The 17,902-nt window shown below is 38.5% G+C and overlaps 1 protein-coding gene across 1 annotated transcript in view; it reads left to right on the top strand.

Annotated features, from left to right (window-relative positions):
* Positions 1 to 17,902, top strand: part of HIBADH (3-hydroxyisobutyrate dehydrogenase) — a 91,895-nt gene that overhangs the window by 62,750 nt on the left and 11,243 nt on the right. Inside the window, exons 5-6 of the mRNA XM_019639949.1 lie at positions 13,847 to 13,980; positions 16,217 to 16,293. Of these exons, the coding sequence (XP_019495494.1) occupies positions 13,847 to 13,980; positions 16,217 to 16,293 (211 nt within the window). The remainder of the gene's footprint in view (positions 1 to 13,846; positions 13,981 to 16,216; positions 16,294 to 17,902) is intronic.

Raw genomic sequence — 17,902 nt, 5'->3', positions numbered from 1 at the left:
GTGCCAACTTGGGCCAGTGAAGCAACGTCCTCCACAACTAGACTGAAGAACAAAACAACAGCAACTTGTCTGTTCCCCTTTCCCCTGATTCCCCAGCACTGTTCCCCTTCCCCCAATTCCCCAATAAAAAAAAAAAATCTAAAAAAAAAAAAAAATTAAACACAGAATTACTATATGATCTAGCAATTTTACTTGTGGGTATATAACCAAAAGAATTGAAAGCAGGGACTAGAAAAGATATTTGTACACCAGTATCAACAGCAGCAATATCCATAGTAGCCAGAAAGTAGAAACAACTCAAATGTCCATTGATGGATGAATGGATAAACAAAATGTTGTGTATGCATACAATTTAATGTTATTCAGCCTTAAATGAGTGAAATTCTGATACATGCTACACTATGGATGAACCTTGAAGACATTATGCTAAGTATAGTAAGCCAGACACAAATGGACAAATATTATATGATTTCACTGATTTGAGAGATCTATAATAGTCAAATTCATAGAGACAGAATAGTAATGGTTACCATGGAGTAGGAGATGGGGGATGGGGAGTTTATTTAACGGGCAGAGAGTTTCAGTATGGGATGATGAAAAAGCTCTGGAAATGGATGTTGGTGATAGTTGTACAACAATGTAAATGTATTTATTGCCACGGAACTGTACAAATAAAAATTGTTAAAATGGTAAATTTTATACTATCAATATATACATTTTACCACAATTATGAAAAAGAATCAATATTTAAATAAATAAAGTGGACATTGCTAAAAACTGAATTGGTGATCCAGAAGTCCAGCTAATGAAAATATTCCAGAATATGTAGAGTAGAAACTGAGTAAAAAGATAGCTTTGTCAATTCAACAAAAGGGAAAAAAGAGAAAAAGGGGGGGAAGAGAAGAACATAAAAATCCAGGAGTGAAATTTAAATTATAATAATGTATAAAAAGATGCTAACATCACTAATCAGGGAAATGCAAATTAAAACCACAGTGAGATACCACCTCACTCCTCTCAGAACGGCTGTTGTCAATAAATCAACAAACAACAAGTGCTGGCGAGGCTGTGGAGAAAAGGGAGCCCTGGTGCACTGTTGGTGGGGCTGCACTAGTACAGCTACTATGGAAAGCAGTATGAGTCCTCAAAAAATTAAAAATAGAGCTTCCAGTATGATCCAGTAATTCTACTTCTGGGTGTCTGAATAAAAACAAAAACGCTAATTTGAAGAGATATATGCACCCTTGTGTTTATTACAGCATTATTAGTAATAGCCAAGACGTGGAAGCAACCCAGATGCTCTTTAATAGATGAATGGAAAAAGATGTGGTACATATATGCAATGGAATATTAAAAAAACGAAACCTTGTCATTTGCAACAACATAGATGGACCTAGAGGGTATTATGCTAAGTGAAAATAAGTCAGAGAAAGACAGATACCACATGATTTCACTTATATTTGGAATCTAAAAAACAAAACAAATGAACAAACAAAACAAAAACAGACTCATTGATACGGAGAACACACTGGTGGTGCCAGAAGGAGGCGATGGGGGGCGGGTGAAATAGGTGAAGGGGATTAAGAAGCGCAGATTTCCAGTTATAAAGAAGCCATGGGATGCAATGTACAGCCTAGGGAATATAGTCAGTAACACTGCAGTAACTTTGTATGGTAACATATGATAACTAGACTTAGGGTGATCATTACATAATGTATACAAATATCAAATCACTATGTTGTACACCTGAAACTAATATAATATTGTGTGTCAACTATAATTCAATAAAAAGTATAAATGCATCTTATAGTTTGTTTTAGAAAAGATTAGTATGGTTGTCCTTTATTTTCTCTAGATTACTACACTAAGGATTTGTAAAATTCATTGTATTGAACATCAGTATATTAAAAGTTAACTGAATCTTATTGAAATTCTCTGGTCTTTTACATGTGTGAGAATCAGAGTACCGCCAATAAAATATTTTTCTATGGTTTTCTTTTTAAATTATTTTTTTACTTGTAAAATATTCATAACAAAAATGTATTGTCGTAACCATTTTTAAGTGTACATTTCAGTAGTATCAAGTACATTCACATTTTTGTACAACCATCACCACCATCCATCTCCAAAACTCTTTTCATCTTGCTAAACTGAACCGCTGTACCCATTAAACAGCAACTCCATTCACCTCTCCCTTCATCCCCTGGCAACCATTATTCTATTATCTTTAGGATTTTGACTGTTCTGGGCACTTCTATAAGTGGAATCATACAACATTTGTCTTTTTGTGACTGACTTTACTTAGCATGATGTCCTCAAGATTCATCCGTGTTGTAGCAGGTGTTAGAATTTCCTTTTTAAAGTTAAATAGTATTCCATTGTATGTATGCACCATACTTGCCTCATTCATCAGCAGACATTTGATTGCTTCCACCTTTTGGAATTGTGTATAATTCCTATGAACATTGGTGTACAGATATCTCTTCAGGACCCTGCTTTCAATTCTTTTGGGTAGATACCCAGAAGCAGAATTGCTAGATCATATACATAGTAATTCTAGTTTTAAGTTTTTGAGGAACTATCATACTGTTCTCTGTAAAGGCTGCACCATTTTACATTTCCCACCAATAGTGCAAAAATATTCTAATTTCTCACGTTCTCGCCAACTCTTGTTTTATATTTTGTTCTGTTTTATAGTAGCCATCCTGGTGTGTGTGTGGTTTTCTTTGGTATTCTTACAGAATAAATTCTGATTTCTATATTGAGCCAGAGCCTAGACTTGGAGTGACGTGTTGACTATTGTCTTTGTACCCAGTGTACTGGACAAGTTGTAGCTGCTGGTTGTGCGTGTAGTCAGGAGGTAGGTTGTCTGAGGGGTGAAGAGGGAGAAGGCTGTCATGCGGCTTATTCTTTACTTTCAAAAGAAAGTGGCGGGGGGGGGGGGGGGGCGGAAATAGTCCTTTCTGCTGTGATTCATCCTCATGAAACCAGATGACGCGCTTTCCCCACTTACATCGCCAACATGCAGTAATTGCCTTTATTATCACATATTTGGGCGCACAGCACAGTAAAAGCTTCATTCTGCAGGTTTTAATACTTGAAGTTGACCACAAATAATTTTTTATGACTACCTATATTTCCTACTCAATAAGGAAACAGTAAGTGGGTTCCAAACTCCCTTTAAACAGTAATGTGTCCCTGAGCCTCATGCAAATCTGGTTAGTTCCTTTCTCAAGGTTATGTTGTGCAAGATCAGAGGTGGTTGCCGAAAGAATCGGAATAGCTTAGGGCCCAGAAAAACCGGCAGAGAGGAGGAAGTCAGCTTCCACTTGGAAGCCCCACTTCTTCCACTGTGCCCACCCCAAAATCCAAGTGTCCGGGTCCTCTGGAGATTCCGAAGCGGCTCGCAGAGATGCTAATTCCAGGTTAGCTGAGCACAGCCTGTTAGCACAGGCTTCTCTTTACCTTTAGTTACTTGCTATCCTCAGTCCACTCTCACTGGCTGCCAGGTTATACTCTTACCTTTTCTTATTCCTCCTTACTCTCTACCTTTCTTTTTACCTACTCCCAGGTATAACACAATATATGTGAGCAGTCAATTCCCTATAAAATAGAGAGTAAGCGATCATTACAGTTGGGTTTTTTTTTCTCAAGCAAACTAGAGGGGCTAGAAAACCCAGAGTGGGGTGGATTAAGGCAGTGATTGGATTACTCAGCATTTGGTTATTAGCCATGTTTTACTTTGTGACTGTTAATGCTGAATGCAAGGATTGTATAGAGAAAACGGATAGGAAAATACCTGATTGCTGTCACAGAAAGATGCTGCAAGTTATGCAACTTATAAAGAAAGTAAAACAGGGCATTAGGGCTGCAAGCTATTTAATGCAAGCTTTCTTATTTGGCTTTTGAAAAGATTTTTAAAGCAGAAAGATACATTATCTACAGATGGAGTTGTGAAAATCACCTTCTCCATAGGCGGTGTTAACTTTTCTCTTGGGCTTCAGCTCTTCAGCTTTCAGGAGCCTAGAGCTTCGTTGCAATCCAGAGTTACGCACCATCTTGATCTGGGGTGAATGTCGGAGAATTCGTTTTTAAAGTGATTTTCAAAATGAAAGCAAACCATTGCGTTCCCTGCTGCACCCCACCCTTTCAAAGCCCCACTCCTTGTTTCTGTCTGACGGCTTCCGGACCGCTGGTCGTTCCTTCTCAAGCCAGCCCAGCCCCACGCGGAACGTTCTGTTGCTCTTTCAGCGTAAGCAGCTCTATTGTGATATTTATCTGAATTCAAACAAGGCTAATTAAAAGAGCTGCTGACAGTTGTTGTGATCCGACTTTGACTGCAGCTTGATGGTCATTATGGGTAAATAATGAACCAGGTCTGCAAATGTAGCAGCTGCCAACTTGGGATAGAAGAACGGCTATTGCTTCCAATTTAAGGATCTATCGACCGCTTCCCTTCTCCCTGCAGATCTTTTGCAGAAAACTAATGTTTTCTGCTGCTGTGTATTGTGGTTTCAGCTGTTTCAGATATAGCCTATAATTTCCTTCTTTAATATTTAACTTAGGACATTATTAGCTTTCAGACTTAACAACTTTTCTATTTTGAACAAGTTGAGCTTTATCCTGGTGTATGCTTATAACTAGCCAACCAGCTATAGTTTATTTATATGTATTTAATTTGTATTATGCAGGAAACAGCTAGTCTAGAAGAGCATGGTATAGCTTTATGAAGATGTTTCAAAATCCTGTGTAGGTGTGTGTGTGTGTCTGTGTGTGTTTGTTTAAGAAATAGATGCATGCCCCTTGCTTTTGTTTTCTTAACGATAGACACTTCTTGCCAAACCTTAGTTTGGGTTTTGTTCACCTCATCAATGGCTTATGTAATGTTTTGATGCAAAGCTCCATCAATTCAGAGGAACTATAGTGCCTTTCATTAAAATGCAACACTGACTATATTGTCACTCCATCATGGGCTTTTCCTTGTCTTATTAGCAAGCAGGAACAGGTGTATTAGAGGTAAGAGAGAAGGCACGTTGCAGTCATTCACAGATTAATATACTTCCCTGCAGATTTCCCACACTTACAAAATACAGCTTCTGGATTTAAAAGTCACGCTCTAGAATTTAACACCAGCTGGTCCTTAACAACACATCCCGGCGTTTGTTCACCTGCCCTGGGAAAGGCTGCCTGCATTATGGAAAGGCTGAGGAGACAGTGGCACTCTGTGCATAATGTAGCTGAGCTTCCGGATCTTGCTGGGAGGAAATGATCCCAAACGTGCCCCTGAAAGACAAGTCTTACTTTGAAAAATAATGATGAAAAATTGCTTATTTCTCCATGCATTTGGGCCTGTGTTGAGTTCAGGAAAAACAAACTCAACTTTGTTTATTTGAGTCCAGAATAGTGCTGTGCATGTTTCTGCTGTTCTGTTTCCAGCTTGGCTAAGGCCAGAAAGAGTGTTAACAAGGGGTTATGTTATGCCGGCTTATGTTAAACCACATCACCCCCTAACATGTGCAGAGCCATTCATCTGTGTCACCAAGACCCAAGAGAACATCTGACATGGACTCCGAAACAGAAACAGTGATCACTTACAAATCAAACATGGCACGCTCTAAACTGATTGTGCACGGCAATCTTTTCTAGAAAGGACAACTAATTGAACATGATAAAGTGTAAAGTTAATTAACACCCTTAAATTTGTTGATTACTTTCACGGGATTATATTGTTCGTTGAGTAGCAGCTTTCTGTCCCAGCTGTCGCCTTTTTCAGCGAATGTGGCTGGTAAACAATAGAGACACCATAACAAGTCGTAAATGGTCCCTGTGACAGCAGCCCCTTGTGAGGCTGCATCTGTAGAAAATGATTAGAACCAATTGCATTTTAAAGACGGCTCACATCGCAGCCCAGGTCCCATCGGTCCTCTTCTTGATCTCTTTTGATGGCAGACTGGTTAAAACATTTAAGTTCTTTTGAGTAAATTAAGTGATTTACTACATTTTGCTATATATCAGTGAGAGTGCTTTGGTGACGATTTTTATAGTATTAAAGACATATCTAATTTGAATGTACATTTTAGATTTCTATCTCTTCCCTCTCTGGATTTGAAGGCCTCTTTCCAGTAGTCAGAGAATTGGAAATGATCTTATTTCTGACTCGTGAATGGTCTATTCTAAGTTATCAACACTTGCATAATGGCTTTTCTGTCACAACTCTTGGTTCAGCTTCTCAGTAAGACTGACTTCCAAATTTCAGTTCTTTGCTACTGTTAGGCCAAAGACCTTGACATGTTTAAGCTGAGTAGATTTACTTGTTGTTCTATTTAAATTTTTTATAGCATTGTATAATAACTGTGTAAAATATCTTTCCAATGTATTCTTTCATTTAAGCTGCAAAGTAAGCATGGCAACTGTTTTTATCACCATTTTCAGATGGAGGAATCAAGATTGAGAGGTGTTATGACTTGTCCAAGTGGTGTGATCTTCATTCCAGGTCTCTTAACTCCGATCACATGTTCTCATTTTTAAAATCTTCGTAATAATGTCTTCATACGTGTGCACTTCTGCTCGTGCATGTTTATGCAGCCATAAGGAAAATGCCATTATCACATGTGGACAGTCATGCCACTCCAAAGTTGAGCTATTTTGATAAGCTAGGAAACATTGTCTTACTTAGTCTTAATTAGTATTCTTGGTCATTTTATTAATCATTGATTTCTTCTCTGTCTACCTCCTAAAAACACAGTGAACATTTCTCAGACACATGCTGTGTGCTGGGTGCTAAGATTTAAATCGCTCTTGTCCAGGAAACACCAGAGAAATCATTGATTAGAGGAGTATAAGTGCTTTGTTAGAGATATCACTATTTGGAATGTTACAAGAATAGACAAAAGGAGTCATGGTCATGAACTACTGTTCAGAGTTGACATGAGTGAAGTCATGAAAGATAAGCATAGTTAGCCAGGCAAAGAAGGAAGGGAAGGAAATTTCATATGGGAACAGCCCAGGAGAGGCACGGATGCAGGAAGATTCATTGCACGTTCCAGGCACTGTCAGCTGTTTTCAGTATGCATAGCATGGTGGTTTTGTCGCAGGGGGTAGATGAGAAAACCAGAGTAGTGGTTAGAGTTCACTGACAAGAAAAATAAAAATTAAAAAGTCAAAAGCCATTGAAGGAGATGAAAGAGAAAGTTATTGCTTCCTACCACTCAAGACAAAGGAAAGATACAGTAAGTCATGTAGTTCTCCTTTTTGCTGAAACGTAAACATGCAAATACTGCAGAAAGAATAACTTTTTTTTTTTTAAGATTTTTATTGGGGAATTGGGGGATGGGCACAGTGCTGGGGAATTGGGGGAAGGGAAACAGACCAGTTGTTGTCCTTTTGTTCTTCAGTCTAGTTGTGGAGGACGTTGCTTCACTGGCCCAAGTTGGCACCATCATTGCGCTCTTCCCGGGTGAGGCAGATCAGTCACCGGCCTCTGGACGGCTGCTTACGGGGACTGCTGGCCACTCACGCTGGCTGCTGGCTACACACGGTAGCCCATGGCAACCCACTGCCACAGGGGCTGCAGCCCACGCCGTCGCCGGCGACTCACGGCAGCCCAGCTGCAGGTTGAGCTGTTGTTCAGCATCTTAGCTGTGGAGGGCAGTGTCACTGGCCCTCATATGTGGGATCCGAACCGGGGCCCTCTGGCGTCCCAAGCCAGCTCTTAACCAACGTGCCCACGCTCGGCCGGCCCAAGAATAACTTTTACTTAATGGAAAAAATAGGGACTGTGAGACTCTATAGAAATGGTGAGTAATAGTGAATAATGTCTTCAGCTGCTGGTTATGTTCCTGTTGATGTATCATTTGAGACTTAAGCCTGTTTTGTTCTATCAAATAAAACTGCCAAGAATAAGCATAAATATTAGAATGAAGTGATTAATGTTAATATTAATGTGTATTACAGTTACAAGGCTAAGATTAGCCAGAACAGAATATAGAGCAAGAACTGATTTTTAACTCAGTTTACTTTGAAAAAATTATCACTGCTTTTGATGTAAAAACATGAGGAACATTGTCCATTACTTCATTTACTGTCTCCTGCATAAAGTTCTGAATGAGAATTTTTTTAAACATGTAACTCAGTTCAAGGAAAAGTTATGTTTTCCTTGAGGCTGCTTTACTCCTTTCCTAAATACTGGTTCCCTGGCTTCTGACTTACTCAGATCCATAGTTGAAATTTATTGTCAAATCTTATGGTTTCATTTTCGTTGTTCTTCATTCTGATTTTCACTTTTCTGATTGTTTTCTTCTAATGAGCAAGCTCAAATCTTTTGCGAAGAGAGCTCAAGTATTATGTGCATGTAGATAAGAGGCAGACCTCAGTGTCTGTATGTAAAACATAAGAAATTATTTGCTCGGTTGATGTTATTTTAAACTGCTATGAATGCAATTTGCAAATGGCTTCAGAATACCGATATTCTTACCAAAGTTTTCACAAGTTGACAGCAAGACCATTACTCTCTGAGAACAATGTCTTGTTTCCTTTTTCACCCTTTCTCTTTCTGAGAATTCACTCTTCTTTCAATGATGGAGGATGAAAAATGGAAGGAAAGGGAGAATCAGGATTTGGTGGCAATTGTCCTCATCCACCAACACTTGGTATATGATGCTACCTTTTGGTATTTGCTTCACCTCTGGCTGCATGTGTCTCTTTTCCCTAATTATATTTTAGACCTTTGGAGGGCAAAGACTGTGTTTTATATCCACCATGACCTTACATTTGAACTTTCTGGAATAGTTGTATTTCAGATATTCTCCTAATACCAGAAAACAGGCTCTGATTTTTGATTCAGAAAATAGTCCTACTCCTTGAATCTTTACACTTCACACAAAGATCTAGAAAATTGTTGAAGACACTCAGTAGATACTTGTTGATGGTATTTCCTTCTTTTGAACCTTTGTACAACTATATTTATACCTCTTCTATAGCATGCATCTGTTTATTTATAATTGTGCGTTTGCCTGATCTCTTCTCCCGTCTCCATAGACACACTTTCTCCTCTGTCTCTCACCTTCCCCCTTTCATCCCCCTCCATTACAAACACTAAATTTCAAACTCCTGAGAGCAAGGACTGTTTCTTCCTCATTCCCAGAGTTGAGAACCACTGAAAAATGGAGGCTTCCTATGATACGTTTTTTTAAAAGAGAGGTTGGGGGTGCTGACTTAGAGACTTAAATTAAATTTGAAGTGTTTCTCCACTATGAGGTTGATTGAAATGGAAACAGACTACCAAGAGAAATTATAGATGTCTATCATTTTAAAGCGAGGTGGGTAGTCAGCCTCCCAGTTTGAATGGTTTGGGCATTTGCCTTTTTATTTGTTTGTACAGTGAATTCAGTTTTTCTGATTCTGTGGTCATGGGAGAGAAGCATTGGAGACATCAGCACAGGAAAGTGTTAAAGCACTAAAGGCAACCACAAGCGTTTAGGCTTGTTCGATTTCATTAATGTAGTTACATGAGAAAAATTCATTTTCTAACTCTTCCCTGATTTGGAAGTATTTTTATATTATTTGTATATGATGAAATAACCTTGGTTTTGTATATTACTAAGATAAATGTGGAAAAGTGGATGCATGTAAACTTGTAAAACCCACATTATAGCATTTCAAAAGTAATTCAGTGATAATCTTGTTTAATCATCTCACTTTATAGATGAAAAAGTTAGGTCAATGAGCACTTAGTGACTTGCTAGAATGACAGATGCTTTGCCTGTCATCCTTGGCGTCTCGAGTGTGTCTCTATGAGAGCAGCTATCGCACGGTACTCGAGTCATTCATTTCTTTGCTCTTCCCTCCGTCATTGCCTCCTTCTCTCTCTCTTTCTTTGCACAAATACTGTATTCACTGAGCATCTCTTATGTCCCAGACAGTGTGACATACTTTCGTGGAGCTAATTTTCACTTGGGGAATACAGACCAGAAACAAGCAAATACAGGCATTAAAATAAACAGGTGGTAAGAAATGCTGTGAATAAAATTAAAGCAGGAGAAGGAGATGGAGAGTGATGGGGTGCCATTGCAGATGGTTAGCTTGCTCAGGAGGCCTCCCTGAAGAGGTGAATTTTGAGAAGAATCCTGACTAAAGTGAAAGGAACAAGTCATGAATATGTAGGGAAGGAACATTCCAGGCAAAAGGAACAGCAAGTGCAAGGCTTTGAGATGGGAATGCATTTGACCTGTTTCGGGAAGGAGGCCAGGGGGCTGGAAAGCACAGAGCGTTGACGAGAGTGGAATGACATGAGATAGGAGAGACAGCCACATCGTGTCCGGCTTTGTGAGACTTCGATTTTATGCTGAGGGGGTGGGAAGCGCTCGGAGGCGTGAGAATAGGGAACTAGATTTAGTAAAAGGATCTTGGGACTACTGTATGGAGATAGACTGTGGAGGCAAGAACTGAAAGGAGAGCAGTAGGAGGCTACTGCAGTCATCCAGGCGGCAGGGGTGGCTCATCAGGTCAGGGCGGTAGTGATGGATAAGGACAGAAGTGGTTGGGTCACAAGTGTGTAACTTAGGAGCAGGGACATACGATATTCCTCCGTAACCCCAGGGCTTACCACAGGGCTTGATTCTTAGGAGGCTAATTTTGTTGAGTGAATAAAACCGAAGCAATGCAACAGCATTCCTGTCACTTTCTCATACGCTGTGCTGCCATTGAAAGGTTTTTCAAGAGGTCTTCCCTGTATTCTTAAAACATCACTGGCTACGGACCACTTTAGTGTGTTTTAATCTGGGCCAGCCTGCTTCCGCTGTTAATAGGTTCAGCTCGAGCCAGCTGATATTTAGCCAGAGAGGCTAAAATTATCCTAGAGGAGTCAGTGGCTTAGATAACCAAATAGGAAAGGACTTGAGGCATTATATACGAGGTAAGATAAAACGCCTGCTTCACAAACTCATAAAGTGGTAAGGCCTTACATTTAAATAGCATTTTATATTTTACAACATATGTTCATATATTCACAGCCACTCTATGAAGAAGTTATTAATGCTTTTCCCATTTTATACACCGGGACTCAGAGAAGTTAAGTAATTTGTTTAAAATAACATCTACAAGTGGCACATCCCCAAACCAGATAGTCCTGGATCCTTTACTCCTACCATGCTCAGAAAGTTACTGACTGAACAACCATCTATTGAATGTATCATGTACCATGACAGCTAAAGGGAATGCTGACATAAACAAGACCCCAGTGCTGACCTTGTAAGAGCTTATAGTGTAATGGAGGAATCAGGTAAGAAAATCAGAGATTTTAATAAGGTATAGTAATGCTGTAATAGAATTAAGCACGGGATATATTTTGGTTTTGTATACACAATTATTAAATATAAGATAAAATAAATACTTCTCCCAATATTCTAGCAGCTACCTGAGTGTGTATTCCATGTTTTTTCTATTTTGGGAAGCAGACTTGAATTAAAATGGCATGGCAGTGTAATCTATTTATTATTATGTGTATACATCAAAATATATATAACATTTTCTGAAACCCATAAGCTGTCTTACACAGCTCTAGAGTTCCAGCTTTCTAGATGTTATTTCCTAAGCTCAAAATGGTTACATTTACTTTAGTATAATTTAGGTCTTAACTTTGCTTTTGCACTGGGACTAGGCTTGATAATGTTATATGGTTAGAGGACACGGAAAGCTAGGATTTGACCCCAAGGAATGCCAGAACTTTAGAATGACTCAGTTTAGTCGGACCCTTACATTGGAATGTAGGTTATGATCAAGTCAGAAATAATTATACCATCACATTGAGAGCAAGAAAGAGTGGAAATTCAGACCTCTGAATTAAAAAATAAATTATTCTTTCTTTTGTGGTCTTCTCTTGCTTAAGTAACTTATTTCTTCTTTTTGAAATATGTGTTTGAACAAGTGAGAAAGTACACCTGTCAAAAGATTAACCAGCTGAGAACCATTGTCAGCATTAATTTTTCTTTTAATAAATGACTCTCTGAAGCTATTCAGCAGTCTGTAATCTAGATACAAAGCTATTGACCTATGATGGATAGTGTTGGATTTGTTTGTAAGCTTTGACTTACATCGTCTACTTAATTTCTCTAGGTCAGATCAACAGGATTAGAAGTAAGGATGGTTATGTGGTTTGAATAAAATTGGCTATAGAAATTGAGAACAATAATTGTAAAACATTAATGATCTACCATCTTGGTGAAACAAATTAGAAGCTAAGAAAATGACAGTCACTTAAACTTCAACATTATCAGAAGGTTCAAATGACACAAATTGGCTAATTAAAAGCATTTGTTATAATTGGGTTTTTGTACATAGTCAATTCCAAAGTGTGTCTGAAAATATTATGAAATAATGTAATTGAACCATATGAGTGAGCATCTCAGGTTTTCATAACATGTGGGCACTTCTTCCAAAATTGTTTGGCTAACATAATGCTGAATGTTTTTGCTTTTAATAATTAGTTAAAAATAGTATGAACTGTAAAATAGAAAGGTTACTTCATTTGGCAATTCCAAAATATTCACAATTTGAATGAAATAGTGCTCTCCTCACTTGGGCTTTTTATGTATAAAAACTGTGTATTTCATTGAATAAATTAAATTCAAAAGTAGGCCATTACTCGCAGCTGTCTATTCTAATAGCCTGATTTGATCCATAGTACAGACAATTAGAGTTTCTTTATTCCTAGCTGTATTATAAAACAAGTTATAAAGGCAAAAATTGTACTAATGTAGCTTTACCACATACTTTACTGGTTTTGAATAACAAAATTTAACTCAAAAATTATGAATTAAGATTCCATACTAACAACAGTAATAATACTTTTGGTTTTATTTTGTAGTTAATAAAAATTTAGATGAATGAAGTTTCCCCCTCCCCTTTTTAGGATAAGTCTAGGCCATATTTTCTGTGCTAAAGTAGAAAGATTGTTTCTTCAATCATTTCAATTAATGAACATGCATCAAACTTTTGTTAAAAGATGCTAAAGAGTGGCCAGAGCATCGTTCAAGTTTATTTCTTCTCCCTGCTCATATCACCAGGAATGAATTGCCTAGAAGGTGTATGGCAGGAGGGAAAAGAAAAATCAAATAATATTGGAAAGTGCACATCACAATAATCAGCCTAAGTAAGCAACCATTTTCTTTATCTTACAAAAGAATCTTACTGAAAGGCCTACTTTTTTATGGAGAAAGAGCCGGTCTCTCTCTTTGTGGCTCTGATCTGTAGGTAGTATGTGGACAGCAAGCAAGTGAGCCCGAGACCCCAGATCCAAACTCAGGCAGTAGGTCCCTCTGGCTGCCCCCCTGCTGGCCAGGGCACAGGTGACTATTTTCATAGACTTTTTTGTTTGTTTGTTTTTTTGTTTGTTTGTTTTAGTTGAGCCATCCTGCCACCTGTTGGCAGCTGTTGGAAGCTCAGCTCGGGCTGGGAATCGAACCGGCAACCCTTTTGCCCAGAGCTCACACTCTTGAGCGAGCTCTTAACCAACTGAGCCACTCAGCTGGCCCTCATATACTTTCTATTACTGAGTAAGTTTCTTAGGAGAGTAAGAGATGCATGGAAATAATAACATTCACACTTCAAATTCTCATACCTATTGTACCAAAACATTTTAAGGTGAATTGAGAGTTTGACTGAATCTCTATATCCCTTTTGATTTATGATTAACCTGTATGATACTCAATTATCAACATATTCCAGGAGAAATTTAGAGTAGCTTACATATGCCTGACATGTAACAAATATAATTTGGAAGCAAGATATTTTCATTTGGTTTGGGGATTTTTCTCTAATTTTACTGTCTGTTTACCCTCCAACCGTTCAGGTGTGGGAGCTGCTCGGTCTGGGAACCTCACGTTTATGGTGGGAGGAGTTGAAGAAGAATTTGCTGCTGCCCAAGAGTTGTTGGGATGCATGGGCTCCAATGTGGTGTATTGCGGAGCTGTTGGGACCGGGCAGGTAACATTTCCTCATTAAAGACCCTGACTTTGATGGTGTGAAATTGGCTCTTTCCTGACCATGTTCTTATTCCTCCTTCCTCTGTTCAACCCATGGATTCTTTGCTCAGATTTTCTTAATTTGGAATAAATTAATGTTCATACATTCCTGTTGGAATTAAACAAACATCAACCAATTCACTTAGAAAAAAAGATATCAAGTTCCATCATTCCGATTTTGACCTATCATCCCAGTGAGCACTGAAATCATCCTTAAAACTGCTTCTATTTATAGTGCTCATGCTGTCTAAGTTGCTATCATCTTCCTTCTAATTTTGTAATTACTTGCTACAGCTGTTTGCAGTAGTTAGGTAGAAGTAATCTATGCACTTTAATCTTTTTCTTGAAAACTAAATTTTCATTTAGAAATATGGTATATCAACTTTCTTGTCAGATAGAGGCAAATGACAATTCAGAACTCTGAAATCAAACTATTATAGATGCCTCTTCCACCCAAGACACACACCTCACACCACACACTCCTCTTAATGCTTTGTCCTGGTCACTGGCACCCTCTTGATCTTATTCAAGACTTTGGTATTATCTTAGACATGTCTATTGTCTCCACTCCCTTGTCCAGTCAGTCTCCAAGGTCTGTGGATTTTGGCTTCAGTGGCTCCCCTTGTTGACTGTCTTGTCCATTCCACACATGACCTGATCCAGCCTTTCTCTCGTTATCTCACACCTCAGTTACAGCTCAGAGGGCCTAATGGGTCTCTGGATGTCAGGTTCATCGCTCTGCCCGACACTGTAACCAAGACCAACTCCGTCAAGATGCTTATATCGTCCTCGTACTTCTCCTTTCTGAAACTTGGAGTAGATCCCTCTTTCGTATCACGTCAGATTTTAACTCTCCACCCTCCCTAGCTTTCATAGCTCTTGCCCCAGTCTTAACTGTCAGATTTCTCACCATTCCTTAAAATATATGCATGAGTTAGTTTGCTTAACAGTTCTCAGAAACATCTCATGCTATTTAATTTCTCTTACATATTTATTTACCTTTTCCCCTGCTCTCCTCCTTTCTCTCCCCTGCCTGTTTATTTTTATTTTTTTTAAATACAACATACAAACTTTATTTAACAAAAGTAACAGGTAAAGCCAAATAGGCACTTACATTAAGAGAAAAACTGACTAGTAGAAATTTGATCTTGAACACCGTATAGCAACCCACTTGGAGCTGCATCTAACTGAGCTCTTGCTGTGACGAATACAGCTCATGCTCAGGTACGGATGAATGACTTGTACATTTTTCAGGTATTCACTGAACACTACCTTAGATACACATATGCTTAAATTTTTAAAAATGATGTAATTGAGAATCCCCAGATATACTTCATTTGTGGTGATCTTTGGAAGGGGTCACTAAAGAGAAGAATATGTGGTCCTGGCTCATGAGTCACGTAATGAACCCTCCTAGACCCTGTTGGACACCGAGTCTCCTCCACTGCTCTTCAGACACCAGATGGGTTTTGGGTGCTTGTTTGGAAAGCTCTCTGGGTAACATGACATGCCGTTACTTCAACGAGTACTCCAATGAGTACTCATAGTTCTCGTCGAAGTACATGTCTGAGTAATACATCTGCTGGGGGCCACCCTTCCTGCAGGTGGGCGGCGCGAAGGGAGAGGGGGGCAGGAAGAGAAGAGGGGGTGCAGCAGAGGAAACATCCCATCCAACGACAACGACCGCCACCCTCTCTCTTGCCTATTTAAATTCTGCCTGGCCTTCTGAGAAATGGTTTCCGGTTCCACTTCCTCTCCTCTCCTGCCGTCAGTGATCTTGTTTCATTGAACTCCTATTGTCTCTATCTTATAGCCTCTACCATACAGTTCACCACTTAATTGTTTTTGTTTGTTCATTGCCTTTTCATTCAGTGTGTTCCTCCCATCTCCCCAGTTAGAATGTAAGCCCCATCCCGTAAAGAGCAGTTGTGTCATATGGGTCAGCACTTCCTATGGCTCTGAACCCGCAAGAGCTGAGTCACAACTGCGGGGTTCCTTCCTAGTGGGAGAGACACCCCCACCCCCACCCACAGCCCCGCTCTGGGCGAGCATGTGAGGCACAGAGGGAGGCACGCACCCCACCTTCCTTTCCCCATTTGAGAATCAACTGCTGGATGCTCTTACAAAGAAGCATGTGGAATTGGGTGAGTTATACCTTGAAAATAAAGGTACTTAATATGTACTCAATTTCTTTTCAGGCAGCAAAGATCTGCAACAACATGCTGTTAGCTATTAGTATGATTGGAACCGCCGAAGCTATGAATCTGGGAATCAGGTTTGTGGAATAGTACTCTTTCAAGTACTAACAATTTTTATGAGCTTTCCTATTTGATTTTCTGATGTCGGAAAAAAATGTTCATGAGAGATAAATGAGTTAATCCAGGAACGTTTTGAAAGTCCTTCATTATTGAACTTTAATAGACTTTGCTTATTTGACGACCAATGGGACCCTGGAGAGCATGAATATTCTTTGCCATAGTCATAAAATGTATTGCGCTGTAGATTGGAAGTTACATTATCCTTTTTATGTGGGAGCTCCATTTCTTCTATTATGTTGAAATGCAAGAAACACTTTTACTATAAAATTTAAACATACTTTGGCAATGTAGGTCAAATTTGTATAAAACGTGGTTTTAATGTATAGTGAATGCAAGTGTTATGCTACCACGTGACTGGTTTTATGTATCTATTTTAAACATAGTCCCCAAAATCTACACTAAAAGGACTCTTGGTAGCTTATTCCCTAGATAAACTGGATGGTATTCATAAAGCTGCAACTCCTGTGCATAACTCTTTCATTTTAACTTGGCTGTGGCTTCGTCACTTTTCATTAAGGATATATCTTTCCATTAAAATAAAATGGCGTTCATACTTTGCTTAAAGTGATTCAGGAATTCTGTTTTTCGTATAATGATGATCATCCTTTAGAACGCGTAAGGTTAATGTCTTAATTTTAGCCTTTAATTTTTTGGGTTAGGAATGCTACATATGATTAATCACCTAATTAATTTTTTAATGTTTTGTATTTCATGAATATAATAAATATATATTTCTTACTTTAGAAATGCTTAATGAGCAAGATGCTTTATTCAGGTGTGTTTTTTTTGCACACTTTCCAAAACTCCTTAACAAATATGTCACAGATCAAAGTAGTGTTTCATCACAGCTTTTGATAAAAGCAATAAAAAGAGCCAAAGTACTTGAGATATTTTTTAAAACACAGTAATGGATTCACATTTCCTCTTAATTACCATATCAAGATGCTGTTGTTTTATTGAATTGCCCTTGTCTCAGATGTTAAACTATCTTGACCTATTAAGTTGTCATGTTGTAATTGAGATAAAAGAGGAATTTGCTTTGCATCAGCGCTAATTGGTTTATCAATATCCTGTACCATTTACATTTTAAAATTGAATGTCTGTACGATGGTAAGCTTAGCCTATCTGTACAAAGCCTGAATAAAACTGGTAGTATATGTATATAGGAAGCTGTTCAGGGTTATGTCTGTATTGTAGCTGGTGTTAGACTGTGGGTCACTTATCATAATTGAAAAACTGGTTACCAGTAACTTGTTTTCATATTCATCCTCTAGACCAATTTCATAGAAGAAGAAAATGTAAATTTCTGGAACCAAAATTGCACACAAAATTAACTGGTGTTGACGATAAGATTAGAGCATTAGCATGCATATGCATGTTTAGAATTTTACCTTCATTTTTCTGGATATAAAAGAAGATATAGTAAAAAAATAAAAGCCTAGATGAACCAAGGTTTTACTCTACTGAAATTTCCCTCTTTATCTTTGTCAGTTTAGTTTATATTCTGCTTCTTACCATGTGCATCCCTGGATTAGGATGTTCTATAGGCACAGTGATGCATCCTCT

The sequence above is a fragment of the Hipposideros armiger genome, unplaced genomic scaffold, assembly GCF_001890085.2.
Source record: "Hipposideros armiger isolate ML-2016 unplaced genomic scaffold, ASM189008v1 scaffold_47, whole genome shotgun sequence".
In the NCBI taxonomy this organism is placed as follows: Eukaryota; Metazoa; Chordata; class Mammalia; order Chiroptera; family Hipposideridae; genus Hipposideros; species Hipposideros armiger.
Note: the sequence above shows the minus strand (reverse complement) of the source record. Positions and strands in the feature narration are given on the sequence as shown.